The 17992-nt window shown below is 40.1% G+C and overlaps 2 protein-coding genes across 3 annotated transcripts in view; both read left to right on the top strand.

Moving 5' to 3' along the window:
• Positions 1-5397, top strand: part of GNPTAB (N-acetylglucosamine-1-phosphate transferase subunits alpha and beta) — a 73535-nt gene extending 68138 nt beyond the window's left edge. For both annotated transcript variants that reach the window (XM_040984313.1, XM_040984323.1), the window contains 2 exons: positions 701-791; positions 3104-5397. In XM_040984313.1, the coding sequence (XP_040840247.1) occupies positions 701-791; positions 3104-3190 (178 nt within the window). In that variant the 3' untranslated portion in view covers positions 3191-5397. The remainder of the gene's footprint in view (positions 1-700; positions 792-3103) is intronic.
• Positions 5398-9585: 4188 nt separating this feature from the next.
• The window catches only part of SYCP3 (synaptonemal complex protein 3), a 9656-nt gene continuing 1249 nt past the window's right edge, over positions 9586-17992 (top strand). The window contains exons 1-7 of the mRNA XM_040984302.1: positions 9586-11526; positions 12183-12318; positions 12610-12673; positions 12856-12890; positions 14402-14519; positions 15275-15374; positions 16633-16731. Coding sequence (XP_040840236.1) covers positions 11422-11526; positions 12183-12318; positions 12610-12673; positions 12856-12890; positions 14402-14519; positions 15275-15374; positions 16633-16731 — 657 coding nt within the window. The 5' untranslated portion in view covers positions 9586-11421. The remainder of the gene's footprint in view (positions 11527-12182; positions 12319-12609; positions 12674-12855; positions 12891-14401; positions 14520-15274; positions 15375-16632; positions 16732-17992) is intronic.

Below are 17992 nucleotides of genomic sequence, written 5' to 3'. Positions count from 1 at the left end.
TTTCATCCACCTTCCCGCTGAAGCGTTATGTCCAAGCCCGCGGCAGGGTTTCCCAGAGCACTCGTAGTTCCTTCCCAGCCCCCTTTGCCACGCTCCTCTCTGAGGCCCTTGGTCCTGGCTCCAGCAGGTTCTGCAGATCAGCCCCGACTCCTGCCTTCTACTCCGCTCCTTCCTCAGCTGCACACCCCGTCCCGCCCCCTTAGGCTCAGGGAGGTGGGTCAGCTCTGCACCACTGCCGTTGTCTCCTCTGGTCTCCCACAAGGCTTTCCCTTTGACAGCACATGGTTCTGAGCGTGTTCAGTGATGACGTGTCACTACCTAGATAACTAAACACCTTTCAGACAGGACTTTATTTTTTTCATCCTGCTCAGTTCACAGGAAGTATTTATCAAGTGAGTGAGTATGCAGATACTCCTGAATAGTTGAATAGAGGTGAAAGCATGGGTTTAAGTGTTAGAAGTGGTTTCCCTTTGAAGTCCTCTATCTTGCCTAGATAACTTTAACTGATTGAAGTCTGATATTTACTATCATGTGATAACAAAATCAGCACTCGCTTTTACAGTGGATGTTGTATTAACATTTTAAAAATTGGCCAACAGTGCCTGGCATCCACGGTGTTGTTTGTGAACGCGTGTGTGGAGCGCGCTGCAGCCCTAACAGTGAGTACACGCTGAGGCACGTGTCTGTGTTCTCTGAGCAGGAGAGCCTACCGAGACAGGCTGAAGTTCTGGACCCACTGTGTGCTGGCAACGCTGATTATATTTACTGTATTCTCCTTTTTTGCTGAACAGGTAAGTTTCTTTACGTTTTGTTTGTTAAAACAGTGTTTTGGGTGCAACCTAATCTAGCCTCGGAACTCATTTTAAAAAATGGTATAGATTTGTGACCAGAAAGTTTTGTTTTCTCCTTCTGGCTTTGTAGCTTGATCATGTGTCAGTGTAGCAGCTGCCCTTCATAATATTCAGGCAGCCAACACAATAGCCTCCAGATTAAAATGAAAAAAATCTCTAAATTTTTAAAAAAATATATTTATTTTTATTTGAGAGGGAGATTACACAAAGAGAAGGAGAGATAAAGAAAGATCTTCCATCTACTGATTTACTTGCCAAGGCCACAACGTCCAGACCTGAGCCAAACCAAAGCTGGGAGCCAGAAGCTGCTTCTGGGTCTCCCATATGGGCGCGTCCTCTGCTGCTTTTCCAGGCCCTAAACAGGAACCTGGATCAGAAGTGGCGCAGCCAGGACGCAAACAGGTGTGCATATGGAATGCTGGCGCCGCAGGATGAAGGATTAGTCTGTTGAGCGATTGCATGAGCCTGCCCCAAATCTCTAAATATTTTAACTGTAAAAAAAGCTTTCCTAGAATTCTCATCTGATAGTAATTTTTAAATGAGTCTTCCTTTTGCTTAGCATTCTTTGAGTGACTTCAGGGTGTTAAGACAGCCCATGGTGCTGTGTGTAGCTCTACTCATACTGGTAGTGTCCCAGTTACAATGCCTTTGAATTCCTGAGATTTCCTCTTCCCCCCCTTCTCCTCTCATTGTCAGCCCTCTGCACCTGGGCTTACTTATACACATGCGTACAAATAGTATCCATCAGGTGAGGTTTCAGAAGTAGCAAGGAGATTTGTGTGGTTAAAAGAAAGGGATCAAGTATCCCGTTTCCAGGCATGAAATACTCAGAAGAGAAGGGACTAAAGGAGGGGAACAAGCATCTGGGCCCGCAGGACTTTGGCCGGGCAAGAGACGTCACTTCTGCCTCTGATTCGGGAGTGGAACTTTCCCAGCTGTCACAGGAAACACAAGGAGCGTACTTGTACCAAGAAGGGACATGGCATGTGTGTGCTGAGCACTTTGGGTTCATGCCTGGGCTTCCTGCCACAGGCTGGGGGAGATACGGCCCATGCAATCAGTAGGTAAAGCCGGATGGCAGCTTCCTGTCACCTTGCCCAGGGATCACACCCCTTGTCCTTGCTGGTTATTGTCATTGGTCTTGGCAGGAAAACAACCTCAAGGAGACAGTGCCTGGATGGAGAGCCAAGCTCTTGGGAGTGCTTTGTGGCTCAGTGTCCCGGGGCCTGTGCAGCGGAAGAGGGCGTTAAGCATGGGAGAAAATGTAGCTAGGATTTTTACCCATAGGTGTTTTATTTTTTATTTTTGTTATTATTATTATTTTTTTTTTTTACTTGAGAGAATTAAATAGAGATCTTCTATCTGCTGGTTCATTTTCCACATGGTTACAGTGGCCAGAACTGAGAGCCAGAAACTTCTCCTGGTCTCTCACATGGGTGCAGAGGTCTAGAAGGCCTTTGGCCATCCTCCACTGCTTTTCAAGCCACAAATATGGAGGTAAATTATAAGTGGAGCATCCAGACCTGGCACCATAGCCTAGTGGCTAAGATCCTGGCCTTGCACACGCCAGGATCCACTTCCCATCCAGCCCCATGCTTGTAGCTTGGGAAAGCAGTTGAAAACGGTCCTGGAATCCTCCACCCTCTTGGGAGACCTGGAAGAAATTCCTGGCTCCCGGCTTCGGATCGGCTCAGGTCTGACCATTGTGGTCACTTGATGAGTGAATCAATGGACGGAAGAGCTTCCTGTCTCTTCTCCTCATTGTGTACCTGACTTTACAATAAAAATAAATAAAATCTTTAAAACAAAAAAGTGGAGCAGCCAGGACCCAAACTGGTGCCTATATGATATACCAGAATTGCAGGTTGCTGTGCCACCACTCCAAACCCGTTTTTTTGTATTCTTAAAAGTTTTATCTTAGAAGAATAGACGTTATCGAACCTAAAGATGGTATATTAATGGCTAAACAGAGCCAGTATCCTTCAATTAAAAAAATGATGAAAGGACATCCTGAATATATTTGAACCAAAATAATTTTAATCCTCTTGGATGTCTTTGCAGGCATACATATAGACATTTGGATGTAAAAAAATTTAGTGGTTGGCTTCCATCTTGGGGAAGGAAGAATGATGGGGACTTTTTATCTGCTTCTTACGATGAAAGTCATGGCTGTCAGAAAGAAGTTTGACATATTTATACTCCTTTCATCCACACAGGGAATTGAATTTTATTTTCTGTCTTTCATTGTTTAGCTAATTGCACTTAAGCGGAAGATATTTCCCAGATTTCCCAGAAGGCGGACACACAAAGAAGCTAGCCCTGATCGAATCAGGGTATAGGAGCTCTTCGTTTGAAAATCATCTACCTCAGCATTTACTGAGTATTTTAAAACTTAGCATCACCAAGTTGTCTTCGTGATGTGATGTTCGGCCAGCTTGGCCTGAAGAAGGAAAAACATCCAGGACCCTACCGTCTAGCGGCCTGTGCAGCGCCCACTGCCCAGGAGCCCATCACCGCCTGCCCCAGCGCGTGTGCTGAGCAACCCGGAAGTGGTTTTCCTTTCACAGCATTTGCTCTAAGAGGTTCCCTGGTGAGAAGCAGTTCTCCTTTCCCACAGCGACTCCTGGAAGCTGACTGACATGAGGCCAGCTTAGGGAGGATTGGCTGTGACATGAGGCCAGCTTGGGGAGGATTGTCAGGAAACCCAATCTTTGCATTCCAAAGTGTTTTTTTGCTGTAATTTTGCATTTTTAAAATTTTCTTTCCATTTCCTATTTTTTAAATAAGTAGCTACTAAGTTAACTACATATTCTTGCTTCTGAACAGGGGCTCTAAACATGTGTTGTTTTTTTTTTTTTTAAGATGTTATTTAAATGATACAATAGTATCAACTGTTGGCAATATCTAAATCAGATTTCATTAAATTTGAGACAGTAATTAGTCTTAAACTACTGGCAACTACTGAAGAGCTTCATAACTCTCCTCAAAAATCTCTGTGTTGGTTTTCTTCAGCCCCTGTGATACTGTGATTTCGCGTGCAGGCCTAATTTCAAAGGGCTAGAATGAAGTAGCAGCGCTACTCACCAGTTGTAATTATGCTTTGGAAATGTACATATTGTAACAGAAGTGCCTCATTTTAGAAATGAGTAGTGCTGATGGCGTTGGCACATTCCAGTGGTGTCTTATTTAATATGTGTCGATTCCAGTAGCTTCCTCTTGCAGTTTCCGGTAGAACATGCGTCCACAAACTGTTTCTGTAAAAAAAAAGAAAAAACAAACCAGCCAGTAAATGACGGCAGGCTCCAGATGTCTCAGTCACATCTTCTTTTCTGTCGTTTAGTTCTTTGTTTTTGAAAGAACTCTTCAAAAGGTATAAAAATCCCATTTAGCTTACAGCTCTGTGCAGAAGCAGACCACTGGCCGGATTTGACCCACAGACCATCACTGGAGGACCGCTGAGAACGTTTACCCGTGCGGGTGAACCCTCGCATCAGCCATCTTTTGTTGTATCATTCTACAGCGGATGTGTGGACATGAGAGTCCTTTCTGAACTCTTGATAGATCATGACTCAACAGTATTCTCTCAAAACGGCACACATGTTTTAGAAAAAGATCCTGAGATGTAAATATTGTGTTTGTGCTGCGACGGTTATGTATTTGAAAGAACTGAAGTCTCATAAAAGTTTTGTCTGATGTTTTCATTTTTAATCTCTAAGTGTTGAATGAACTGACTCTAGATTCAGCAGTGTGTCGGGTTCTATAGTGAACACTACTAAAATTAAGTAGAAGGTAAACTTAGGAGAGACGAGTGTTAAACCATGCCAATGAATGGTGCTTGACGGAGGCAGCAGATTGATTCTAGATGAAATTTATATTGTAAAAACTTAGGGACAGATCTAGGATTCCTTGTAAAAGTGAAGAATTCATTCCATCAGGATTTAGAGAAGTGTGTACTTAGATGTATGATAACTTCTGTGGTTAGATTCTGCACACTCCTAGAAAGTTTTTTACTGTGAATAATGAAGAGAAATGATAGATAATATCTAATGATGACACAGTGAATGATGTGTCCCAGGAGGGAGTTTAAGAGGCATCATCCATCATTCTGCACCTGCTCATGTTGGGGCGTTTCATGAGCCAATGAAATGGTGAGCGTCACAGGGGCACATTTGAACCTACTGCGTGAAGTAGGGAGTCTAGAAGTAATTGTTTGATCAAATCCTGAAGTCTTTGCTTGTCAGATCATACATGAAAGAGGTGAAATATAGGGATGATTATGGAGCTGTTGTACGGTTAAGTTGAAGTATATTTTATTTTTACATTATCTGGGAGAGGGGTAACGTATGCACAGCAAAAAGGAATACCCCCAGTCTAGGACACTGTACTCTCAGTGATAAAATTATGAGTGCATTTGATTTCTTTCATGTTCTATCTTCAAAAATTATTTTACTGTGAATATGTTAGTTTTATATCTGGACATGTTGAATTTGGGTTTTAGGTAAACTTATAATGACTTATTAATTAGCCAACCTTGATTTCATTGTAAGAAACTTCATAATGAATTCATTATCCCAAGTCTTGTGATTTTACTTAATTGAATAATTAAAATTTGAAACTTGAGAAATTTCGTTTCAAGTCAGGATGTTGGAAGATGATATAATCCAATCTTAGATGCTGATGGACAATAACCCACTTACATCCTTTTTCCTTGTTCATTTCTAATAATTTCCTGAGATTTCAAAAAATAATGAAGTAATGTTGGTAGGCCACCAGGTGGAGATATTCAGCTATTCCAAACTGGAGAACTGAACTTTTCCTAGTCCCCTCCTGCAGTAGTCAGTCTGGTAGCCTTGGATACAATTCCTTTGTTTTGACAAGTGAAGTTAGAGGTGGGAATACAACAGAGAATGAGAAAGCTGTTTTTATAGTACCAGGTGATACTGACCCAGAAGGAAAGGCTCAGGGAAGTAGAGGGCGCTGGCGAGGAAAATGAAGACCTGTAGTGGTCAGGACAGCATTAGCGGAAACCTGGCAGCTACATGATGCTCTCCTACAGCGACTGAGGGGGAAGAAGCTCCGGTGAAAGGGGGTATCTATGGCCTGTGCAGTGTCACCTCACCAGGCCATTACTAAAAGTCCTGCTGCTTGCCAAATACTTGGAACTGAATGAGACACCGTATGAAAGACAGTGTCTCAGGATAGTGTGGGAGGAGTGGTCACCAGAAGATCCTGGGAAACCAATCTTTACCACCAACTGGCCTTTGGGTTAGCAGTCAGCTTTTTCGATCTTTTTTGAGAAATACTTCCTTAAAAACCCAACAGTGTCCTGCAATATTTTATATATTTTCAGTTACTGCTATTCAAAGTAATAACTGTCTCCAAATCTATGTTTGGTAATGAAATGTTCTAATTTTAGTTAAAACATGCATTTTTTGTTATTAAATATGTCTGACACTGGCTGGCATTCATGTGTTTGATATTCAGGAAATTGTGTACCAGTGACACAATAAGTATCCATTATATTATAATATTGATAGCTTATATTTATTGAGTAGCTGTTATTTGCTGTTTAATGCTTTTAAAGAGTTGTTATGCATTATTTCACTCTTTAAAATTCAGAATACTGTAAGTCTTAAAAAGCTCATTTAAATAGCAGAAAACAGAAACTGAAGCTTGGAGAAATCAACTGATTTAACCAAGATCTCACAGTTTGTAAGGAACAGCCCAATTAAATTTTGTATTGAATTTTAAGTCATCTTTTAAACTTTTTTTTTTTTTTTTTAGTTTTTCCTTGAGCAAAATACTTCTTTAATTCTTCCTGGAATTCTTCTGTGTAAGTTGTTCACCTAAATCCTGATTCTCTTCTTTCTTGGCCCTTAGTTACACAATGTTTCCCAGTTTTCCTTGCTATAAGGTGTAACTGATTATAGGCACTAAGACGTAAACAGAAATGATGTGTGATGCTTCCGGAATGAGCCATAAAATTCTACTGGTGCTGTTCCATACACTTTGAAATGTTTAGTTTGTGGGGCTGGGGACTGCCTAAGGGCAACCTTGGACACCACCCAGTGAAGATTGTGGAGTTTCCAGTAGTTTGAGTCCCTGATTAACTACCTCAATGAAGGCTACAGTTAGGACCTGCTCATTCCCCCAGTGCTGTTGGAGGAGAAATGGCTTCAAAAAAACAAAAACACCTCATATGTGTTGGACTTTATTTCTTGTAGTAATAGTCTGTCCTAGCTAATTCAAGCTGAATTTTTTAAAAAGTATATCCAGTTATGTTTAACACATTCTGATTTGCATTTTAAGAGTATATTCAGTTAATGAGAGAATCAAGATGGCAGAATAGGATAAGGACATGTTTTTTTTAAAAGATTTATTTATTTTTTAAAGATTTATTTTTATTATTTTTCTATTGGAAAGGCGATATACAGAGAGGAGAGACAGAGAGGAAGATCTTCCGTCTGATGATTCACTCCTCAAGTGAGCGCAATGGCTGATGCTATGCTGGTCCGAAGCCAGGAGCCAGGAACTTCTTCCGGGTCTCCCAGGCAGATGCAGGGTCCCAAGGGTTTGGGCCATCCTTGACTGCTTTCCCAGGCCACAAGCAGGGAGCTGGATGGGAAGTGGAGCTGCTGGGATTAGAACCGGCGCCCATAGGGGTTCCCAGCATGTTCAAGGCAAGGACTTTAGCCGCTAGGCCACGCCGCCGGGCCCAGAACAGGATAAGGACATGTTTAAGCATGACAGAGAAACATTAGCCAGTGTAAAGCAGAAACCATGGTGGAAATCTAACATAAGAACCCAGACCTGGAACTTGCTGGATGGAGTGACCCAAGTGACTACAAAGAGCCATGTACCAGCCACAATGAGTAAAATCGAACTGTAGACCTGTGGGTGACATAGCTTAGAAACCTGCCCCCTAGGGAAGACTGTTAACCAGAAGTACAATGACCAAGAGCAAAAGGAGAGAAAAAGGCACAATGACTATTACTGAAGACTCCCCTACAAAGGAGCAAAAGATTTGCCAACCTCAGAGTCAACTGAGGAAGACATCGAGAAAATGGGGGACACAGAATTCAAAATACTTGTTATGAAACTTTTTATCAGTAACAAGAAACAACATGGGATCCCAATGCATGCAAAGGCAAGGATTTAGCCACTAGGCTATTGTACTGGATCCTGCATGAACTTTTTAATGGCTTTCTTGTGTCATACTTTTAGTTGTAATCCTAAAGGCAATTCATTCCTTCACTAATTTGTTTCGAAACATACATCGAAAACAACCTCTTTGCAATGTAATTTCATACATAGTTCTCTACAAAGCATTTTCTGTACTATTGAAACAAAACTATCTATAAACAAATATAATAAGGAGCATTCCAAAAGGAACAAAGGTAACAAAATAAATTACACAGGCATGAAAGTATACTTGACCTCTTGAAAGACTGACATGCCTTTTCCCTTGTTGGGAAATTTCAGTATCATCAATGAATACATTAATTCAGCCTGTATCTTGTCTCTCCCATATTCTTGGAGAGAGACAAAATGACACTCAACATTTTGCTGTAAAAATATACAAAAGGAGACACTGGAACAGCTATTTTTAGGGGGCAGGGAGCTCAAACTACCCTTGCAGATAGACTCATGAGCCTCTGTAAGTCAGCATGGTGTAATGCATGAGTAGGCATGTAGACCAAAGGAATGTAGCAGAAAATGCAGACGCTGACTTAACTTCCCATGGAAACCCAGGATATCATACAGGCAGTGCATCAGACCAACAGGACAATCACAGAGTTACTCTGACAAAGCTAATTTGAGCAAGAAATAAAGGTCTTGGAGTCACACTACATTCCAGATCGAAGATAGTTCAGGACACATCATCATTTAGAATTTGGTAACTTTAAAATCAAGTTGGGAGATGACATAGGGAAATTACCAGACAGGTGCAATCTGGCTAATACCTTAGTTGGGCATGGTTTGGGAACCTTTGGCTTCTGGTTGCCCGGAAATTTGAGCTGGTGGGCTGCCTAACTGCAGCCTATGGCCTTGGGTTACACTACTTGCCCATCAAGTTAGGTTGTAGTGCACACCAAGTGCCCAAAACTTTGAATCAAACAGTATGAAAATGTATAGATCAAGTTTATTTTGGTTTTCACAACTAGCATAAAAAGAAACTTAGAAATGGACACGAAATGCTAAACAACTATATGCTACAAAGTTGATCAACTCAGGTTTGTAACAGGTATATAAGTGATCTAACATTTTAAAAATACGAATCTTATTTACCATGCTAGCAAAGTGCATGATTCTTTGAATATAGAATTTAATTAATTGCAATATCCATGATTTAAAATAATACAAAACATGAGAGCAAAATCAAGTACTTAACAAACTTAGAACACCAGCTTTCAAACAGGACAACTACCAAAAACCTATCATTGTTTATATAAACCAGAAAGAATATCCTCTTCAAATGGGGAAGAGCGGCAAGGAAGCCTGGCAGTGAGGTTTCTGTTCATGGTTGAACACTGTTTAAGTGGTGCAGTCAGAAAAGAAATCTAGAAGTTGGAAGGACAATTATTCAGAGATAAGATTGTAACATCCCAAACTACATCAGATCACTAGAAATAATAACTTTATCAAGTTGCCTGGTATAAGAATAATCAAAAATTAAGGTTAGATGCTAGCTACAATTGGAATGAAGCTACAACAAAATGTTATTTTTAGTTGTCTTATATACAAAACCTGCCTAGGCATTCTAACCTAATTGCATAATAGCAAGCCCTGCACTAAGTGGAAAAGACATTATGTTCATTAATAGGAAGTTACTTTTCTCCAAATTTATTCGGTGCAATTTCAATGAAAATCCAGCATGTTTTTGACATAGAACTTGTAAAATTGACCTCACAATTCCTTGAAAAGCGGAAGCAAAATACTAAGGATACCTGTGAAGAAAAGTGAGGTGTGAGACTTGTCCTATTAGTTAGCAAGCTTTAGTAAAAAGAAAGCTGGAGTAATCAAAAGCATGGCAAAGCAAACTGACCAGTGGGAGTTGCTAAAATAGGATTGAGAAACAAATGGAAATTTGACGACATGGCTCATCCAGAGGAAGCATTCTCAACTCAGTAAATGCAAATGAGACAGTTGAGTTCGCCCTAAGGGAGAATATGTAATTAGATCTCTGTATAGTACCAGGCACAAAAAATAAATTCTTGAGGAGGGAAGACCAATTTAAAGTAAAGCCTTAATATCTATATAAAAACCAGAGGGAGATATTTTTGTGACTTCTGGGCAAAAAAAATTTTTTTTTAATGCTTACGTAAAGTCATAATACTCAGCATTTGTAAAGACTCCAATAAGAAACACACCTACTTGAGAAGTGAATAAGAAATCCAAATGGATGTTTTAAGGAAGCGGAAAAGCAAACAGCCAACAGCGTTTAAAGAGGTTACTCTTGTTCGTGATTACAAAAGATCTCAATTTACACTCACTAAAATGGCAAATTGAAAAGTGACAATTCCAGGAGATCATGTATACTTGTAACAAAGGAAACTCACTGTGCTGGTGTCGGTGTAACTGGAAAACAAGATGGATTGCTGACTATCAAACAGCCTATTAACTGGTACCTGAAATTTTTTTTTTTTTTTTTTGGAAAGGCAGATTTTTGCTAAGCTATTTTTTATTATGGTTTTATGATACAGTTCCATAGGCTCTGAGATCTCCCTCCCCTGCTGCTCTCCCCTCTGAGGTATTACAGTGGGTGGTTCTTTATGAACAGTCTTAGGTCCGTCATGCAGTTATTGGGGTGTTCCCCACATCGTGGGCATAGACGATGTCGCAGAATCCCGTGTCCTGCTGTTAGGATCATTTCATCTCATTGGGAGTCCGTATTTCGTCTGGATGCAAAGACACAGACTGCGCTTTGTCTCCACTTTTTGATACCTGAACTCTTACAAACTTGGCGAAAACACGAAAGAGGCTAGAATGAATATCTACAATAAAATTGTTGATACATAGGTCCTGATCTGAAAAGAACCCAGATGTCTATCAGCAAGAAAAATCAACGAACTCTCTGTGGAATAGCGTCAGGGCAGAATGTTATTCAGCCATGGGAGTGAAAGAACGCAGGCGCGGAGGAGCCCTCGGGCGGCAGAACGCTGAGGAACCAGTGGGCACCGAAGACTGCGGTGCCATGGCCCCATGGTGTGCAACGCCCAAATACGAACAAGACCGAGTCCTGCTGCTTAAGGGCACGTGCATGTGTAGATGTGGTAACGAAACCTAGAAGACAGGTGGTAGTGAGTCAGTGACACAAATTGGGCAACATTTTGACACTTTGAACCGGTGAGGGAAGACAGGGGAGGCGGTGGAAAGGATTTTCTGAGGAGATTCAGTATTAGTAACATTCTACCAAAGGTGGTGTATTAGTCATAATTTGATCACATACATTGTGATTTTTCACTACTTCGAAAACACCCAAGCAACTGGCGGTTGTCTAAAAATAGCAACATCCAACGTTTTTAACTAGCGAACTACGGGTGTGTGGAGGCTTGGCCCTCCAACACGCATGCGCGCGGTTCCCAGCCAATCAGGGGCAAGCCTGACTGAGGCCCCACGTGAATCACAATTCACCTTAGAAGCTTCCAGGCGTCGAAACGAAGCGAATTGGCAGGTGAGGAGCCGGGCGGAGGGAGCTCAAGCTGTGCGGTGTCCCTGGAGGGAGACCGTGGGCGGGCGGCCCGCGTGGGAGGCGAGGGCTGAGGAGGGGTCCCTGGAGGGAGACCGTGGGCGGGCGGCCCGCGTGGGAGGCGAGGGCTGAGGAGGGGTCCCTGGAGGGAGACCGTGGACGGGCGGCCCGCGTGGGAGGCGAGGGCTGAGGAGGGGTCCCGGCACGCAGGTCCAGGGCACTGGGGTCGCAGGGCGCGGCTCTGTCTCCGGTCTCCTCGAACTCCTGAGAAGCAAGTTAACCAATGATCTGAGGGGCGCGTCTTGCTTCTTTCTCCTTCTGTAAGGTTGAGGACATCTTAAGAAAGGATGGTTCATTTACCCAGATCCTGATGCGGCCAGCGTTTGGCCTTCGTTTCTATCAATCGTTCTTCCTTTCTCCTTTTGCTTTCTCTTTTCTTTCCCCTCTCTCGGTGTTTCATTTTCCTTCTTGTCTCTCTTCCTGTCAGTATCGTCTTTTCTGATGTTTTGGTCCAATAAAAGAAATCAGGAAACTCTTGAAATTTTAACTAAGGTAATTTTGACTTTTAAAAACACATTGTAATGATGCCTTTGGATTCAAGTTTGAGAGTTTTGTTTTGTTTTGTTTTGTTTTGTTTTAAGAACAGCAAAATGGCGCCTGCTGGCAGAAAGCATTCTGGAAAGTTACGGAATGTGTCCATAGGCTCTCCCGAGAGAGCCTATGACTTCCAGAAAGAAGTGGAAGATTGCAGTGAGTCAGAGGAGGACATTCTAGAAGGTACAATACCTCTAACGTTGGGCAGTGACCCACAGAGCATTTGTTTTAAACCTATGACATTTGAAACTATAATAAAGCTTCAACTATTTTCATTTACTTTCTCATTTACTATGACCCATTGTCACAGTTCCAGAAGCTTCTATGATCCTGAGTCCTGATACACTTTAATCCAACCTGCACAAAGTGTTGCGTTTATAAATTTGCTGAAAAACTTAAAAGCCTCAAAAGCCTGGTTTAAAAAAAAAATTACTAGGATACCACATCTAATTTTTAAAATGCTTTTCTTTACAGGAAAAATTCCAGTAGTTAACAAACGTGGGAAGAAAAGACCTTCAAGATTATTTGAAGATGTGGGGTAACATGTTCAAATTAATTTTTGCTTGATAAAGTAGTTCAGGGAAGTCCATTTTGCCTTGCAATTATTGTGTGTAAAAGTACTTTGCATGTAACATTTCTTCCAAAGTAGGCATGATAATCTGTGGATCTTTAATTAAAAGGGTTTTTTTTTTTTTTTTTTTAATGTTATTACTTCCACAGGGGCGAAGTACAGAGTATGCTGGAACGGTTTGGAGGTAATTTTTACTTTTTGTTTTGAAATTCTAGATTACATTAAGCTTGAACAGTGAGGAGTGCTAGTGTGTATGGCTGTTATGCAATGCCGTTCTCATGCAGAGAACACCAGTGTTTGTGATTTAGTATCATAGGCTTTCCTATTTTTTCCATGATATGAAAGAGAATGGTGCTTTTATACAAGATTTATTGATTTTTATTGGAAAGAGAGATATACAGAGAGACAAAAAGATCTGTTGTTTCACGCCCCAAGTGGCTGCAGTGGCTGGAGCTGAGCTGATCTGAAGCCAAATGCCAGGACCCTGTTCTGGGTCTTCCACATGGGTGCAGGAGCCCAAGGGTTTAGGCCATCCCGTCCTTTTTTTTCCAGGCCACAAGCAGGGAGCTGGATGGGAAATGGAGTATCAGGATAAAATCGTTGCCCATACGGGATCCTGGCACATGTAAGGCCAGGATTTAGCCACTAGGCGATCACACTGGGCCTAGGGTATGGAATTTTCAAAACAAAGCAGATGGAAGGCTAGCATTACTTATACCTGCAAGTGCTAACATCCCATCGAAGCACCTGTTTGAGTCCCGGCTGCTCCACTTCTGATCCAGGTTGCCATTAACGCACCTTTGAAAGCACGAGAAGATGGCCCAAGTGTCTGTCCACTGTGCCCATGTGGGAGCAGCAGAGGAGGCTCCTGGTTTGGGCTTGGACTAGCCCTGGCCATCACAGCCATTTGAGGAGTGAACCAGCAGATGTTAAATTCTCTCTGTCTCTCCTCCAACTCTGTCTTTCAAATAAAAATAAAAAGATGGGGAAAGGTTTTATCCTTGTTTGAATTTGTAGTTTTTTCTGTATTTGATTACCTTCTATGATTTTTCCCATGTTCTTTTGAGAGGACTGCAAATGGCAACCTGTAAAGTAACTCAGTTTTAACTAAGAAACTCATGCTCATATACAAGCATAAGTAAACGTAAGAACAGCTCTGCCAGCCAGATAGATCTTTATAATGAAGTCCAAAAATACTTAATGCTTTTATATTTTTTTCAACTACTTCTCCTTGAATATTTGTGGTGTTGGTTGGCTCTTAATACTGCCCCTAAATTAAAAAATTATCTTCAGTTGAGAGGACCAGACTTGTTAGTATATACGTTGAGTATACTTTGTCTAATGCTTGGGGTGAGAAGTTTCAGATTTCAGGGTTTTTGGATTTTGGAATATTTGCATAAACTTTACTGGTTGAGCATCACTGGTGCAAAATCCCAGCTCTGTAGTGGAGCATTTTTAGGAGTTGAGTTTTCCAATTAGGGATATTCATCTTGTGCTCACAACAAAGTTTTCTCAAACAAAAGGCAAACAAACCTGTCTTTTAAAATCATACCTATTTTTTTTTAATGTAGTTTTAAGTGTAGTTTTAAATGTTTTGATATTTTAAAATCAACTTCACCCTTTTGTACTTAAATATGTGAAAAACAATAATCTTGTGCAATATTGAATTTTGATGGATATTTGTTTTCTATGTAGCGGACATTCATAAGGCTCTTCTTGCCAAAAGAAAGAGACTAGAAAATTACACCAAGGCTTCCTTCAAAAACAGTAATCAGATAATTGAACATTTTTGGAGAGCACAGCAAGAGAAAAGGTAGGAGGTATAGCATTCGCATCATGCTTTAACAGTTACTGGAGCAAAGTCGTTCATTAAAAATACTTTGTAGCTCCTAGTGAAAGTATGTAAAAGTAGATTTTTCTCTACACAAGTAAATATTTTAGTCCTTTGATACCATTCTTAGAAATGAAATGCATTTCCCTGAAAATAGATAAAGGTTATTTTTTCCTTTAATAACAATTGTCTTTTTAAATATAAATCATTATAAAAATGATTTCTGTTCATTCTGGATAAGTTTTAAAAAGTAAATGTTGTAGAAACAGTACTATAGTTAAAAATGTTCAACAATGTACAAAAACACCAACCTTCCATTGTAAAAAACTCGTTTTAACTTAATCGTCCATTTGTGGAATCTTTGTTGTACCAAAATGGGGGGAAGTTAAGTTAAATAATTCAGTTTGGAAGTAGTGTAGGATAAATACAAAGTCTTCTAGTCTATCTGAGCTTGCGTTCATAAGGGGAAAAAAATTAATTTGGAAATGAGTGAATTTTTCTCTAACTTTGACAATAAAGTTTTTTCAATTTTTTTTTTTGTTTGTTTGTTTTGTTTTCAAGAGCTAAAGTACATGAGAAGGCTTTTCTGTTAGCTTGTTTGGGAAAAAAAAAACCTTCTGAAATCAGCATAAACCATAATTTTACTTCTTGGTTTCCTATCAGAATATTGAAGCCGTTACTTCCTTAGTATAAATGTCAGTATGAAATCTGATAATATTCACTTCTGTGTTTTGCAGGCGGGAGCTTCACCAAGAGTTTTCTCAGCAGTTTCAAACTTTGTTTCAGCAATGGGATTTAGATCTGCAGAACTCTGTGGAACAGGAAGAAAAGCTAACTGTTCGTGTCATGAGTAGTTCTATTAATCTGTTACAACCAAGTGTCAAGTAGGCATGGAGAGCCTTGCCTTCCATTAGACCCCAGAACTGAGCCAATTCTGCATTTTAGCTTGGCTGTATTTTAGCTTTGGTACATGCCAAACTCAGAAGTCATTGATTTTTACACTGATTGGGATTCTGTTGCTTCTAAGTGACAAAAATATGTTCAAGTATAAAAGAAGGATTACTGGTTTACATAAAAGGTGTGGGGGAGGGTAGTTCAGCTTCAGGTATAGCTGAATGAGGAAACAAGAATCGTTTATGTAGTGTCACCTGAGCTCTGTTGCCAATTCTTGGTAGGCTGACAGTTCTGGAACTTCTGGGAAGCCAGTGGACTGAAACAACCTTTCTTAATACTTCTCCAAGAAAATTCTTCTGGACAAATATCACCGATGCAGTTTGCAGCATTTGCCATCAGAAGGCAGATTGCTTTTAATAGGCAGACTTGTGACCTGACCATACTTACAGGAGAAGGGAGTCAGCTCCACTCATATTGGCCCATATTGGATAACTACCTTTCACTTCATCCTTTGTCACTATCAAACATTCTTTCAGTCCCGATCCAGTGTTCATATCAAGTAATTTGGGGTAGGTTGATTGGCTTGATTTTGGAAATGCTAAATTTGACATGAACATAGTCTTTGGCAACCAGTTGTTAGCCACAAAGCTGGATAGGGTGTTCATGGTCACGCTTCAGGTTCCCTACCTATGAAAGGGGAATGATGAACACTTTTAAGTTGGGGGATTAAATGAGTTCATTTCTAAGCTTATTTAAAAGAATATAGAATAGCATCTGACACATTTTTAATATACATTTGGCATTATTAATACCTTATAAAACTATTGGTAATCACAACATATAGGTTATGGATACATAAGTGTGTGGCCAAAGCAGGGTGGAAGAAAAAATAATTGATGGAAAATAGATCAGCTAAGGAGAAGACCATCACTACTGGATAGATCACCTGTGTGAATAGTCAAATTACCAAGAATTAGTACATGTCTTAAAATTTCCTACTAAGTAACTTACAGGATTAATCAATTGTTGCACGTTAGTGGTAGACACAAATGATAAAAACTTGCCATAACAATCAAGACAAAATGTTAATAGTTTCAACTTAAAAACTATTGTTTTTAAGTTTAGGATTTTTTTTTTTTTGCTAATTAAAAAAATTTTTTTACCCAAATTATTATGTAACTTTTCTCTTTTATATTTGTAGAATTTGTTTCGACAACAACAAAAGGCTTTTCAACAATCTAGAAATCTTCAAAGCCAGAGACTGAAAACAATCAGACAGCTTTGTGAGCAGTTAATAAAGGTCTTGTATAAGAATTACACAGGACATTGTTTTAAACGATGTATTTCCAGCACATAATTGTTTCTATTTCCAAATTTACTGGGAAAAACACTTTGCTTGTAGGTTTAAAAATTTAAACTACTTTCCATTTTGAATCATTTTTTTAATTTAACTTGGCTAGTGTCTTACATCCTGTTTTGTGGAGATTATTCAAAACAAATGATAAATGGAGCAGTTTTACTAGAAATGAATTTAATGTACATCAGATTCATATTTCACTAATACTTTAGATGAGTTTTCTTTAACTGAAAAGTCTGTAAATAATTTCTAGGAGTAGTCTTGTACTTGTCTTTAGATCTTGTGAAGTTTTTTAATTACCCAGTGAAATTACTGTCTTGTTTCTTAATGTGTTGAAAGTATTTCATAGCATATTTGCTTTTATAGTTAAAAATGGCTTTATGTGCCAATTTATGAGATAGCCAAGGAGTCAACATTTGTGGGTTGAGAATTACCTACTGATACATATGCGTAATTATAACTGGGTACCATTTTTTAAAGATTAATTATTTTTATTGGAAAGGTGGATTTATAGAGAGAAAAGGACAGATAGGAGAGAGACAGCTTCTATCCACTGGCTTACTCCCTAAACAGTCACTCCAGCTGAAGCTGGGCCAGTCTAAAGCCAGCAGCTTCTTCTGGCCATTAGCAGAGAACCACATGGAAAAGAGCAACTGTGACTCAAACTGGTATCCACAGGGGATGCCTCTACCTGTGTAAAAGGTAGAGGCTTAACTCGCTACACCACAGCACCAGCCCCCAACACCGACCTCTTTATGTAGAAATATACTTAGTTTTTAGTAAGCATTCATAGGAATTCAATCGAATTCTGAAGATGCTTCTTTTTAAAAATTAGGAGTGGTTCTTTTAATTAAATTGCCACTGCCACAATTCAGGACCTAATTAGTCTGTTTTTGTGCTATAAAAACTCTTGGAGCCATTGTTGTAGCACAGCAAGTTAATCTGCTGCTTCTAACACTGACATCCCATGTGGAAGTGCTGGTCAAGTCCTAGAAGCCTGTTTCTGACCCAGCTTCCGGCTGAAGATGATGGCTAAGCACTCAGGCTCTTAGTCCTTCTGGGGCTAGGGGACTGGGACGCCCTTTAGGCTCTCACTCCCTCCCATGTCTCACTGTGCCTTTCAGCCCAGTTACTCTGTTCTCTGATCTGACTTTTCTAGTCTGCCTTACTGCACACTTGTTCTCAAAGAGTAGCTTTCCGTTCT

This window comes from Ochotona curzoniae, unplaced genomic scaffold (genome assembly GCF_017591425.1).
Source record: "Ochotona curzoniae isolate NIBS_2020 unplaced genomic scaffold, NIBS_Ocur_1.0 contig_1014, whole genome shotgun sequence".
NCBI classification, from domain to species: Eukaryota; Metazoa; Chordata; class Mammalia; order Lagomorpha; family Ochotonidae; genus Ochotona; species Ochotona curzoniae.
The sequence above is the reverse complement of the archived record's forward strand: the minus strand, read 5'-3'. Positions and strand labels throughout refer to the sequence as shown.